The sequence below is a fragment of the Xyrauchen texanus genome, chromosome 18 (assembly GCF_025860055.1).
Source record: "Xyrauchen texanus isolate HMW12.3.18 chromosome 18, RBS_HiC_50CHRs, whole genome shotgun sequence".
NCBI classification, from domain to species: domain Eukaryota; kingdom Metazoa; phylum Chordata; class Actinopteri; order Cypriniformes; family Catostomidae; genus Xyrauchen; species Xyrauchen texanus.
Window position 1 is genome coordinate 44,070,068 of NC_068293.1, and position 12,159 is coordinate 44,082,226.

General features: G+C 36.6%; 2 protein-coding genes across 3 annotated transcripts; one reads left to right on the plus strand and one right to left on the minus strand.

Moving 5' to 3' along the window:
* Positions 1-1,325: 1,325 nt before the first annotated feature.
* On the plus strand, positions 1,326-7,033 carry LOC127658940 (ras-related protein Rab-9A). Of its 2 annotated transcripts, XM_052148528.1 has the most exons (3): positions 1,326-1,448; positions 4,011-4,051; positions 6,387-7,033. In XM_052148528.1, the coding sequence occupies exon 3, from the start codon at positions 6,417-6,419 to the stop codon at positions 7,020-7,022; it is 606 nt and encodes a 201-aa protein (XP_052004488.1). In that variant the 5' UTR covers positions 1,326-1,448; positions 4,011-4,051; positions 6,387-6,416; the 3' UTR covers positions 7,023-7,033. The 2 variants fall into 2 exon arrangements, with proteins under 2 accessions (XP_052004488.1, XP_052004489.1); XM_052148529.1 differs by lacking the exon at positions 4,011-4,051 and having other exon boundaries at positions 1,328-1,448.
* Positions 7,034-9,297: 2,264 nt separating this feature from the next.
* On the minus strand, positions 9,298-12,153 carry trappc2 (trafficking protein particle complex subunit 2). Its single transcript, XM_052148531.1, has 4 exons — positions 11,860-12,153; positions 11,635-11,783; positions 9,530-9,611; positions 9,298-9,446 (listed from the first exon to the last, which is right to left on the minus strand). Exons 1-4 carry the CDS (start codon positions 11,950-11,952, stop codon positions 9,348-9,350), a joined length of 423 nt encoding a protein of 140 aa, XP_052004491.1. The 5' UTR covers positions 11,953-12,153; the 3' UTR covers positions 9,298-9,347.
* Between the last annotated feature and the right edge of the window lie 6 nt (positions 12,154-12,159).

Genomic DNA, 12,159 nt, shown 5'->3' on the forward strand with positions numbered 1-12,159 from the left:
CGTGAATGAGCTTGACTTTCACTACAGCCAATGACGTGACAATTCCTTGATTCTGTCACACACAACAGCTTTCTATCACTCTACTGATTGGTTAGGTTTAGGTAAGGGGTTTGGGTTAGGGCATACTATTAATAATTATGTCATTAACGCCTCGTGCGCGAAACTCGCGCTTATTTTCGTAAGCGGTGTAAAACAGCAGCTGAATTGTCGGATGACACGCAGCTCATTTCTCTGTCTCCGTGAGTTAACGAAACCCCACATGACACACACGAGACACACGTGTGTGCAGCGTGTCTCTCACTTTACATGACATAACTAACAACTAGTTGTCCAGTACAATTCCGTTCACTCAGCACAGGTTTGCGGAGAATGCTGTAAATTTGCGGAGATTTGCGAGTGTCAGTTTGGTTATAGAATGCAGTTGTCACATCCGTAAATAACAATTCTGTGTTTGAACGTAACCGTATTAAGCACTCAAAACAGGTCTGACAACCGTATTCTACTGCTGGGTGAACGTGGCCTAGTAGTACATTTACAGTTATGCACGTGGAATTTAGAAAAAATATATTTATAAATATGTGTATATATATATTTAATACATACATATAAATACATACAGTATACATTATATGCAGTATGTATATATTATATATTATTATGTATGTATATATATATATATATATATACATACATACATACATACACACACACACACACATATATATATATATATATATATCCTATACACACACACACACACACACACATACATATATATATATATATATATATATATATATATATATATATATATATATATATATACACACGCATACACACACACATTATATATATATACACACACACACACACACACACACATATATACACACACAGTAATTTTAAATGTGGGTAATTTTTTTCTGCAGCCTTAAAATAGAATATAAGGAAAATTATGTAAAGGTAATGAATAGCGCAAGTAGGTCAACTTTAGGATAACAGTGTTTATAAAAGTTATTAAAGTTAGTGAGTGTTGTTATTGTTTAAATATGTAATTTGTAATCGCTTTGGATAAAGGTGTATGCTAAATGACTAAATGTAAAATTGACTGAGAGTCTAAATGGGATCTCTGGGTCAGTAAAGGCTGATAACACTTAATCTAGAACACTGAATGTTTTCATGAATGAATTTCTGTACTTTTATCCCAAATGTGACTGTGTTTAAATCGGGCCAGAATAAAGCGGTTACAGCAGGTTTATATAGCAGCAATCACGTGATCGACGATGAGACAGCACGTCACGTGACGATCAACAGCCAATAGGATTGGAGTAGTGTGGCACCACCAGGAAAGCGGAGGAAGACTTTCAAACTCTTCATGTTTTTGGTTCATATTTATTTTGCTTCTTTTTATTGAATCAAGATTTTCGATCGTTGGAGTCCGATGTGAGGTGAGACTGAATCCACTTTGAGTGAAAGCTGCTGTTGATGTTAAAGTTAGCTGCAGTTACTCACAAGACACTTCACAGATGTTTATTTACATCACTCACATTTACTTCGAGTCAGTTTAGTGAAATACGCTTCTTAATTCGACAATCATTCATGAAATAGTCGTTCATGTGATCTCCGTACATCGTCATTAGGTTTGCTGAGTGGGTGACGTCATCGCATCTCTGTGGTTTGTTTACAATTATTAAAAAGAACCGAATAAATAAACGATTCGCTAAAACGATTCGTACATCACTGTCACACCGATCCCGCCACGGAATAAATAAAAGTAAATAAAGAAGGTAATTCCGTCTTCATATCTCACAATTAATTTTATCTTAAAATTACAACAAATAACTCGACATAAAGTTGCAGTTTGGTGATATATATCTATACATATATATCTATATATTTTATTTATTATTATTATTTATTTATTTATACAATTTTAAGTTTGTATATTTTAAAAGCAACTGTATTTTTTAACAATTTCGACTTTATTTCATAATTGTGTAATATAAACTCAACTTTCATTTTATTATACAACATCAAATCAAAATTGCAAGTTTATATCACGTTATTGTGAGTTTATATCTTTATGAGTTTATTATGAATAATTGTGCAATATATAAAGTTGCAATTGCAAGTACATTTTTCACAATTCCTAGTTAAATCACACACTTGTGACTTAATACATATAATAATAATAATAATAATAATAATAAACGGTCAGAATAGAGATAAAGTCAGTTACCTTTTTATTTTATATTCTGTAGAGAGATCAAGGCACACACGAGTAAAAGTTGCACTTTACAAGAGCGATATTTAACAATGAACTAACTATTAAAATGTTTGTTGATAAATTAATATGACTTTAAAGACTTTATTATATTTATTATAGACTTTTCGACCTTTCCAGCGGTTCAAAATTGATAGATAAAAAAAAAAATTCAAATTCATATTGATAGTGAATTGCATCTGTTTGTGTACTGTTCAACAGATTCATTTAAAAGAACCAACTCAAACGATTCACTCACAGATTTCTCTGGCTTGACCGCAGGCTTTACACTTCACAAACTAACTGATGAAATTATACAGAACAGAGCTAAATTAATCATTTGTTTTATTTTTTATAAAATATTTGCATGACTTTCGAGATTTAATCATTTGTCATTACTGGATAAGGTGTTTTAAAAATAATTCAGAAAATATACATTTTAGACTGATTTTTTTGATCCAGTCTAACTGATTCATTGAAAAGAACCAACTCACAAGAATGATTCACGTGACTTTAAGGATCTTATTAATATTCATAACCTTATCAGGGCGTTTTAATATTCCCAGATATTTCCATGTTTTCTATGACTGTGGGAAGCCTGAATATAACACACACATACACAGTACACAATACACATACACACACACACACACACACAATATACACGCATACATACACAATATACACATACACAATACACACATACACTATACACACACAATACATACACAATACACATACACACACATAAACTCACACACATACACAATACACACATACACAATACACACATACACAATACACATACACACACATAAACTCACACACACACACAATACACACACACACAATATACACATACACGATACATACACAATATACAAAATACACATACACACAATATACACACATACACACACATACACAATACACACGCATACACAATACACACATACACACTACAGACACACACATAAACATACACACTCACATACACACTGCACACTGCACACATAAACACACACACACACTTACAAACACATACACACTGCGCACATACACACTATGCACACACACACCCACATACTCACAAACACATACACTACACACACTCACAAACAAATACAAATTGAACACAAACACATACACAAACTACACACTCACAAACACACTACAGACACATGCACACTACTCACACACACACTAAACACATACAAACACATAAACACACATTGCACACATTCACAAACACTTACTCACAAACACATACACACTACACACACTATGCACACACATACACACTACTCACACACTCACAAACACACACACACATACACACTACTCACACACTCACAAACACATACACACTACACACACAAACACCCACACATTCACAAACACATACAGAATACACACACACATACACTACACACACAATGCACAATCACACACAAACACACTGCGTACTCACAAACACACAGTCACGCACACACACACACACACTTCATACACACACACACATTTCCTGCCTGCTATATGAATTATGGCTTTTTCCACGTTATTGAAATTATTGTACAACAGAAACATACAGCTTCACAACAGCCCAGCAGGTTTATACAAAAGTGTGTTTTCTACCCTCTTCTCCAGGCTTGCACAGTTTAAATGAAGTGCGTGTGTGTCTTGTTAAACTTTGGCTTGCTTGCATGTTGTCTGAATTGTAACAAACTCTATTGCATGTGACGTGCAGGACAGAGAGGAGCACATGACCGCGAGCAGCTGAGAGTAACTGTGAGTGCATCCTGTTCTTTCTCAATGGACTTCATCAAACCTGCATTCTGTTGCACCCTGTTATTATTGTCTGCAAACTGCATATCGTAATAGAGAGTTGTTATAGCATAAGATGTAAACAATATGTGTGTTAACGTGATTTTAGTGTGGTTATATTGCAAACCATTTCTGTGTAAATGTATATCCAATTGTACTGCCATGACGACGCTGTAAACCTTAAAATAACCGTTATACAACGATTTAAACAACTTAACAGCTCAGCTAATAGACGTGTTTTTTTATAAAATTATAAGCGTCACATTTCGTCCTTGAAACCCTCCAAAAATTGACCCCATTGACTCTCATTGTAAGTGTCACCTACATTTTTGTATTTTTTAAACTCAGAATATTCCTTTAATAGGCTGATATTTTGTTAGCTTGAAAATTTACCATCAGCCTCGTTAATTGATCATAATTCATGATTTATTTTTTATTTTTTAATTGCTGTATTTTGGGTTGAATTTTAAATAAATATAGTAAATACTTTTTTTTGTGCATCTCACTTGCTCCCCTTTTTCTTCCTAATGTGGAACACCCAATTCCAAATGTGCTCCAAGTCCTCGTGGTGTCGTAGTGACTCACATCAATCCGGGTGTCGCAGGACGAATCTCAGTTGCCTCCGCGTCTGAGACCGTCAATCCGTGCATATTATCACGTGGCTTGTTGAGCGTGTTACCGTGGAGACGTAGTGCGTGTGGAGGCTTCACGCTATTCTCCGCGGCATCCACGCACAACTCACCACACCCCCCACCGAGAGCGAGAACCACATTATAGCGACCACGAGGAGGTTACCCCATGTGACTCTACCCTCCCTAGCAACCGGGCCAATTTGGTTGCTAAGGAGACCTGACTGGAGTCACTCAACATGCCCTGGATTCGAACTCGTTACTAAAGATAGATTATTTAAATTGTAAAGTACTTATACATTATAATAGTGCTATAGTATAATATTTGCTAAATGCTAATTATAAAAACATGACTATGTTACGATTATGAGAATTCGCTTTGGAAAATTCATGGAAATAGTAAAAGTTGAATATCCTGGCATGCTATGGTAATAACAGTTGGGAAATAAAATGTGCTTAAGTGTCCTGAAAATAATGTTACAATGATAATAATAATAATAATCCATATTAATTTGGGGTTCAATATGACCAGGATAATTTTTTTCCCCTTTTTTTTTTCCCTACACATATTTTTACTACATTAAAAACAAGAACCAATTTAAGATCCTTTTCACCTACTACTACAATATTACACAGGTTTGCTGTTAGAAAAGACACTTATGGGGCTTTCCGCTGCACGGTACAGCTCGACTCGTCTCAGCTCGCTTTTTGGGGGTTCCCTCTGTGGATTGTACCTGATACTTTTTTAGTACCACCTCGGGTCGAGGTCCCAAGCGAGCCGAGCCGATACTAAATGTGACGTCAAAATCCTGCAGATCACTGACTGGTCAGAGAGAATCGTCACTACTGGCGTCACTGGATTTGCGACACGTGACATCAACCCGCTAGTTTTAAAGTTAGCAGCAGTGATAGCAGTATCATTTGTTCACGCGACTTTCGAATTGTAAAAAGAAACGGCTGTGCGCAAAACCACGCCGTGGTCAATAAACAAGGTGCAGACGTTCCTCTCGTTAGTGACGAGCGAATCAAAAAAAGTCTCTCAGGAAGTGTCTCAGCTGTTGGCCGCACACGGCTACCACCGGACCTTCCGATAGTGTAGGGAAAAGTTCAATAAAAATTAAAAGTGACTACAGAACCATCAAGGAAAAGTGGAAGTGGTTCGACCAAATGGACACTATCTAAACCGGCGAGCAATGGGAGGGAGAGTGCGCTGGACTGGCGTTGATGGAGGATGGTATGTTTTGTTACGTTAACTCGATACTCTGCTTGATAGCTTCACTTTATTTAGTTGAGCAGCACCTGGAAGCTTCTAAAACAACCAATTTAACTATTACACTTTGTTACACGCAACAACTGCTTTATGCAGCACAATGAGCTAGTCGCTAACAGCTAGCGCTCGTGTTATCGTTTATGGTCAGTAATGTTTGTGTCGTGTTTAAGATGATGTCACGGCAGTAGAGGCGGCGTAACTATGACGATCAGCCTATAATCCCGCCCACATTGAGGCGGCACTAAACTGCAGTGGAAATGCAATCTCAGAAAAGTAAAGCGAACAGAGTCGTACGTAACGTGCCGTGGAAAAGTGCCATAACTTGTGTTAGTTTAGCCAACTAATGTAGCTTTAGACATTCTTAATTGTTCTTAAAATGTCCCGAAACTTTCGTTTTCAGGTAACCAGGAAGAGCCCAACAACAAGGATCATGTCGTCCAAATCATCCCTACTTAAAGTCATTCTTCTGGGTGACGGTGGCGTTGGCAAGAGCTCCCTCATGAACCGCTACGTCACCAACAAGTTTGACTCCCACCTTTTCCACACCATCGGTGTAGAGTTCCTCAACAAAGACCTGGAGGTCGACGGCCGTACTGTCACCTTGCAAATCTGGGATACGGCCGGCCAGGAGAGATTCCGGAGTCTGCGAACACCCTTTTACCGCGGTTCTGACTGCTGCCTGCTGACCTTCAGCGTGGACGACACTCAGAGCTTCCACAACCTCGCCAACTGGAAGAAAGAGTTCGTCTACTATGCCGACGTCAAGGAACCCGACACGTTTCCTTTTGTGGTTCTGGGCAACAAGGTCGACGTGCCGGAGAGGCAAGTGACGAGTGAAGAAGCTCAGGAATGGTGCAGGGAGAACGGCGACTTCCCGTATTTCGAGACCAGTGCGAAAGATGCGATTAATGTTGCGGTAGCATTCGAGGAAGCTGTGAGGAGAGTTCTAGCCATGGAGGAGCGGCACGAGCATTTGATTCCAACAGACACGGTCAATCTGCATCGGAAGCAACGTAGCGGCTCCCCCTGCTGTTAACGGACTTGAACTATATGTCATAATGATCTATTTACATTAGCTATTTAATGCTCATTGAATGAACTGGAAGAATCCGCATTATATTTCAAGATGCACTTACTTGGATATGCACTAACTAGTAAACACTGGGTTGGTTCCTTTGGGTGACACTCTTGTATCTGATCTGATCTGCCTGTATTTAAACAATTCGGTGCATTCAGTTGTTATATATATATATGTGTATATATATATATATATATATATACATATATATATCTTATGGGATTTGAGAGGGTTACTGTGTAAACTGATATAAGTTTGTCTTTAGCATGATAGTCTAAGTGAAGAGCAAATGCAATAAATACACTGCTAAAATCATTTTCTTAATCAGTATTTTTGTTTTCCAGTAAAGCTATCTCAACATCCTTAAAACAAAATACATTTACTTGTTGAAGTTTTACTTTTGTCTTATTTTCAGAGAAATCGAACAAAATGTGGTGACGTTTACGCTTATAATGAGACAGAACGATTTGCCAAAAACTCGATTCAAAGAGAAAACAAGTTTATTTCTCTTCCATCTTTGGCAAATAGTTGTTTCTCGTCATAAACATGAAGTCCACCAAATTTGGTTCGATTACTCTGAAAACAAGACGTGATATCGTATGCCATTATAAGCTTCTCAAGACATTTTTCTTGCTTTAAAAACGCTTTGATATTTTTGCCAGAAAATAAGACAAAGATTTCCTGTAAGTTTTTATTTTGCATTTTAATTTTTTTTGCAGTGTACTTAATACACTGGAATATATCTTGAATTAAAGTTAATAATAATAATAAAAAAAATCTTGTTTTAAGCATGAATCTCTTTATTAATTTCATTAATTTAGTCGGATTTTTGCTTAAAACCAGACGATGGAAACATTCAGAATGGTGTTGAAAAATAAACTTAATTCAAGCTATATTCTCTGAAGTCTCATTAAGTTTGTTTTTCTAACCTGTTCACGAGTTTAAAAAAATTTTCGCCAAATTTATCCTTAAAACAAGAGAAAACTATTTGCCGATTGATAACTTCAAGATGTGTTCTCTTAAAGGAACAATCAATAAAAGATAAGCTCACTCTACAACATTTGTGGCATAAAAATACATTGAACAATTATTTTAAGGTCAACTTTTTCTTTAAAAAAACAGTGGGGCACTTACAATGGAAGTCAATGGGGTTTAATCTGTAAACATTAAAATACTATTTCAAAAATATAGACACGAGACATAAACAATATTTGTGTAAACATGATTTTACTGTCATTAAATCACTTAATAACCACATCTGTGGAAAGTTATAGCCATTTTTTTTGCTTAGTTGCCATGACGATGTATCACTGTAAACCCTAAAAGGATAATTTAAAAAAACTGTAAGATATTCTAAGTATTGTAAGTGCTTTTATAACATTATAAGCGTCACATTTCTGCCTTATTAACCCTCCAAAAATGTCCCCCATTGACTTCCATTGCAAGTGTCCCACTGGAACACACATTTGTCCTTTTATTAGAGAAAAAGAGGAACGATTATACCACAAATGTTGTCGATTGAGCTAAACTCGAGTAAAAACCTTTAATGTTTTTACATTTTTGCTGCTCATGAAAATGTATCTTGTTTTAAGGATGTTTAGACATTTTTACTGGAAAGCAGGACAAAAACGACAAAAATTAAATAATGTCTGTGTTTTGTATGAAATCTTTCCTTGTAACTAGATTAATTTAGCTCCTATCATGCAGGAGTTTCATGCACTGTGTCGGAGTGATTTCTAATATATTAACATGAGACTGTAGAGAGTGCCAAATATAAATACTTATGCACATATAACTGTGGATAAAGTGAAAATACTTGGAAAAGAAGCACTAAAATATTGATATTGTAGATTGTTTAATTGAAATAATTAAAGCAGAAGAATTGAACAATGCTTATTTGATTTGATGTTGTCATATACAGTAGCTTCATTTACACGTCTCCAGTCTGAAGTTTGAAACTAATGCATCTTCCTCATGCAGTTCACCACAGGTTATATAGATTTGGCATGTGAAATGTGCAGTTAGTGGCATCCAAAATACTGTCACAACAATGCTCAAGCAACACCGAGAGTTTTGGGAAGGGCTTCTTATTATTTTTGCAATTTCATTTGGTGCACAGAAATGACACACTTCTTTAAATAACCCCAGTATTCCCAGAACTTCAGGTGGTAAATGTAAAAGTGCTCTGAGTTGTATCTAAAATAACAAGGTCATTTAGACAACACGCCTGTATGTTTATTATGAAAGAACACAAATGTATGCATGATAATAGAAGAAAACAATTCAACTAAGGAGATGCTTCTTCCCAAGAAACTGAATCTTCCTTTCGAAGGCCGTGGAGCGGATCGGAGCGTTGGTTTCATAGAAGGGATTCATCGCAAACTGGGTAAAAAGACAAAAAAATGCTTTGAAACTCATTTATTGCATTTATAAGGACTGTCAGTATGACATAAGAGATACTGTACCTTGATGTACAGGTCATACACATCGTTGAAGAAGTTCTTGATTCCGTCCTCTTGTCGAACATCATGCAGCATAATAAATCTCATATGTATACAAGCAAACGTTAAGGAATAACCAATGATGCAATGTGATTGAATCAAAAGTCCATATGAAAAATCTGGAAATGATAAAACTGGGAATAAAGTTTAAAGATTTCGAGTAAGTCAAAAAAGGTCATTTATGACTGAGAAATACATTTTTAAAGATTCTTCACTACTTCTAGGACACTAGTTGAAAGTAAGCAACTGTTAGTAAAGCAAAGGGGGGATTTACCAAATACATGATTTCCATTTTTAACTTGACCCTTGTGCGACCTTCGGAACATTTGTTTATTTTCTCGATCATTTTGGCTGTTAATGCCAACAGTATACACTTTACCAAAGGAGTATATTTTGGTGGAATTTTGATATTTCAACCTCATCTATAACACATCTATAACACATCTATAACACACTGTGTACATAAAATAGTCACACTCAGGACAATAATGTCCCCATTGAAACCCATTTAACTGCAATAATTGATCCCAGTGTCATTAAAACATTATATCATGTATCACAATTCTATGAGATTATGATCATTCCGGAGCCCTGACTTCAAAATGGAGCAAATACAAGCTTTTCCCCCATTCTCTGTTTACTGTATTATAGAGACCTGCAGGACAACTGAATACATGATGCAGACACATGTGTGTGTGTGTGTGTGTGTGTGTGTGTGTTGATATGGAGGTCAGAATGTGTTTTGTATGTGTGCATTGAGAAATGTGTGTGTGAGTGTGTGTGTGTTGATATGGAGGTCAGAGTGTGTTTTGTATGTGTGCATTGAGAAATGTGTGTGTGAGTGTGTGTGTGTTGATATGGAGGTCAGAATGTGTTTTGTATGTGTGCATTGAGAAATGTGTGTGTGTGTGTGTGTGTGTGTTGATATGGAGGTCAGAGTGTGTTTTGTATGTGTGCATTGAGAAATGTGTGTGTGTGTGTGTGTGTGTTGATATGGAGGTCAGAGTGTGTTTTGTATGTGTGCATTGAGAAATGTGTGTGTGTGTGTGTTGATATGGAGGTCAGAGTGTGTTTTGTATGTGTGCATTGAGAAATGTGTGTGTGTGTGTGTTGATATGGAGGTCAGAGTGTGTTTTGTATGTGTGCATTGAGAAATGTGTGTGTGTGTGTGTGTTTATATGGAGGTCAGAGTGTGTTTTGTATGTGTGCATTGAGAAATGTGTGTGTGTGTGTGTTGATATGGAGGTCAGAGTGTGTTTTGTATGTGTGCATTGAGAAGTGTGTGTGTGTTGATATGGAGGTCAGAGTGTGTTTTGTATGTGTGCATTGAGAAATGTGTGTGTGTGTGTGTGTGTGTGTGTGTGTTGATATGGAGGTCAGAGTGTGTTTTGTATGTGTGCATTGAGAAATGTGTGTGTGTGTGTGTGTGTGTTGATATGGAGGTCAGAGTGTGTTTTGTATGTGTGCATTGAGAAATGTGTGTGTGAGTGTGTGTGAGTGTGTGTGTGTTGATATGGAAGTCAGAGTGGGTTTTGTTTGTGTGCATTGAGAAATGTGTGTGTGTGTGTGTGTTGATATGGAGGTCAGAGTGTGTTTTGTATGTGTGCATTGAGAAATGTGTGTGTGTGTGTGTGTGTGTGTGTGTGTTGATATGGAGGTCAGAGTGTGTTTTGTATGTGTGCATTGAGAAATGTGTGTGTGTGTGTGTGTGTGTTGATATGGAGGTCAGAGTGTGTTTTGTATGTGTGCATTGAGAAATGTGTGTGTGTGTGTGTGTGTGTGTGTGTGTTGATATGGAAGTCAGAGTGGGTTTTGTTTGTGTGCATTTAGAAGTGTGTGTGTGTGTGTGTGTATTATTATGGCAGTTTTTTGACACTGACATTTTTGTCCTCTAAGGACCTCTGAGTAACTTTATTAAATTGACGCACAAGGGTTAATTAGCTATGCTGATAATATTATTTGCAATGAATTGAATGATACACAATGTAAATAAATACAAGTAAAATAAAAGCAAGAATGGATGGTGTAAAAGCATTTTCACTATTGTACATAGTCTTATTTTGATCAGGATATGACCAGCAGTGACAAAGGCGGATACAAACCATTCATTGAACTTGTCCACAGTCTTCAGGTACATGTTATTGGACAACCACATGTTTTCATCTACTAGATCAAGAGCAGCATGAGCGATGAACTGATTCAGGTGTCGGTGGTCATCCTGTCACAACACACACAGCACTAGTTAGTCATTGCTGATATCGTGTAATGTCAGTTAATATTCACATGTCACAAACCTTTGATTCTGCCTTTCCAGAAGGGAGAAACTCCATCTCGAACACTGGATTATCATGATGACCCACCATAACAAAATAAAAACTGCCTGACATTGTTAATCTTCAGATGAAACAAATGATTCAGTTTAGAATAAACACATTACACTGCAATTACACCTTCCGTATCACTGGACGCGTGAGTTTCTCTTTACATATGATGCATTTTAATTCTATTAAAACCGTCGATGTTCTGTAGAATAATATAGAATAAACACTGGACTGAAGACCGCGTATTGTTGATCAAAAAATTTCCCGTTTCCG

What these genes read in the sequence shown, in the direction of transcription:
- trappc2 (XM_052148531.1), bottom strand. Translation starts at nt 11,952, where the DNA reads ATGTCAGGCAGTTTTTATTTTGTTATGGTGGGTCATCATGATAATCCA. An exon ending in CTGGAAAGGCAGAATCAAAG is followed by an intron (nt 11,784 to 11,859) that starts GTTTGTGACATG and finishes GTGTTGTGACAG; the next exon opens with GATGACCACCGACACCTGAA. An exon ending in TTTGTCACTGCTGGTCATAT is followed by an intron (nt 9,612 to 11,634) that starts CCTGATCAAAAT and finishes TTGTATACATAT; the next exon opens with GAGATTTATTATGCTGCATG.
- LOC127658940 (XM_052148528.1), top strand. Translation starts at nt 6,417, where the DNA reads ATGTCGTCCAAATCATCCCTACTTAAAGTCATTCTTCTGGGTGACGGT.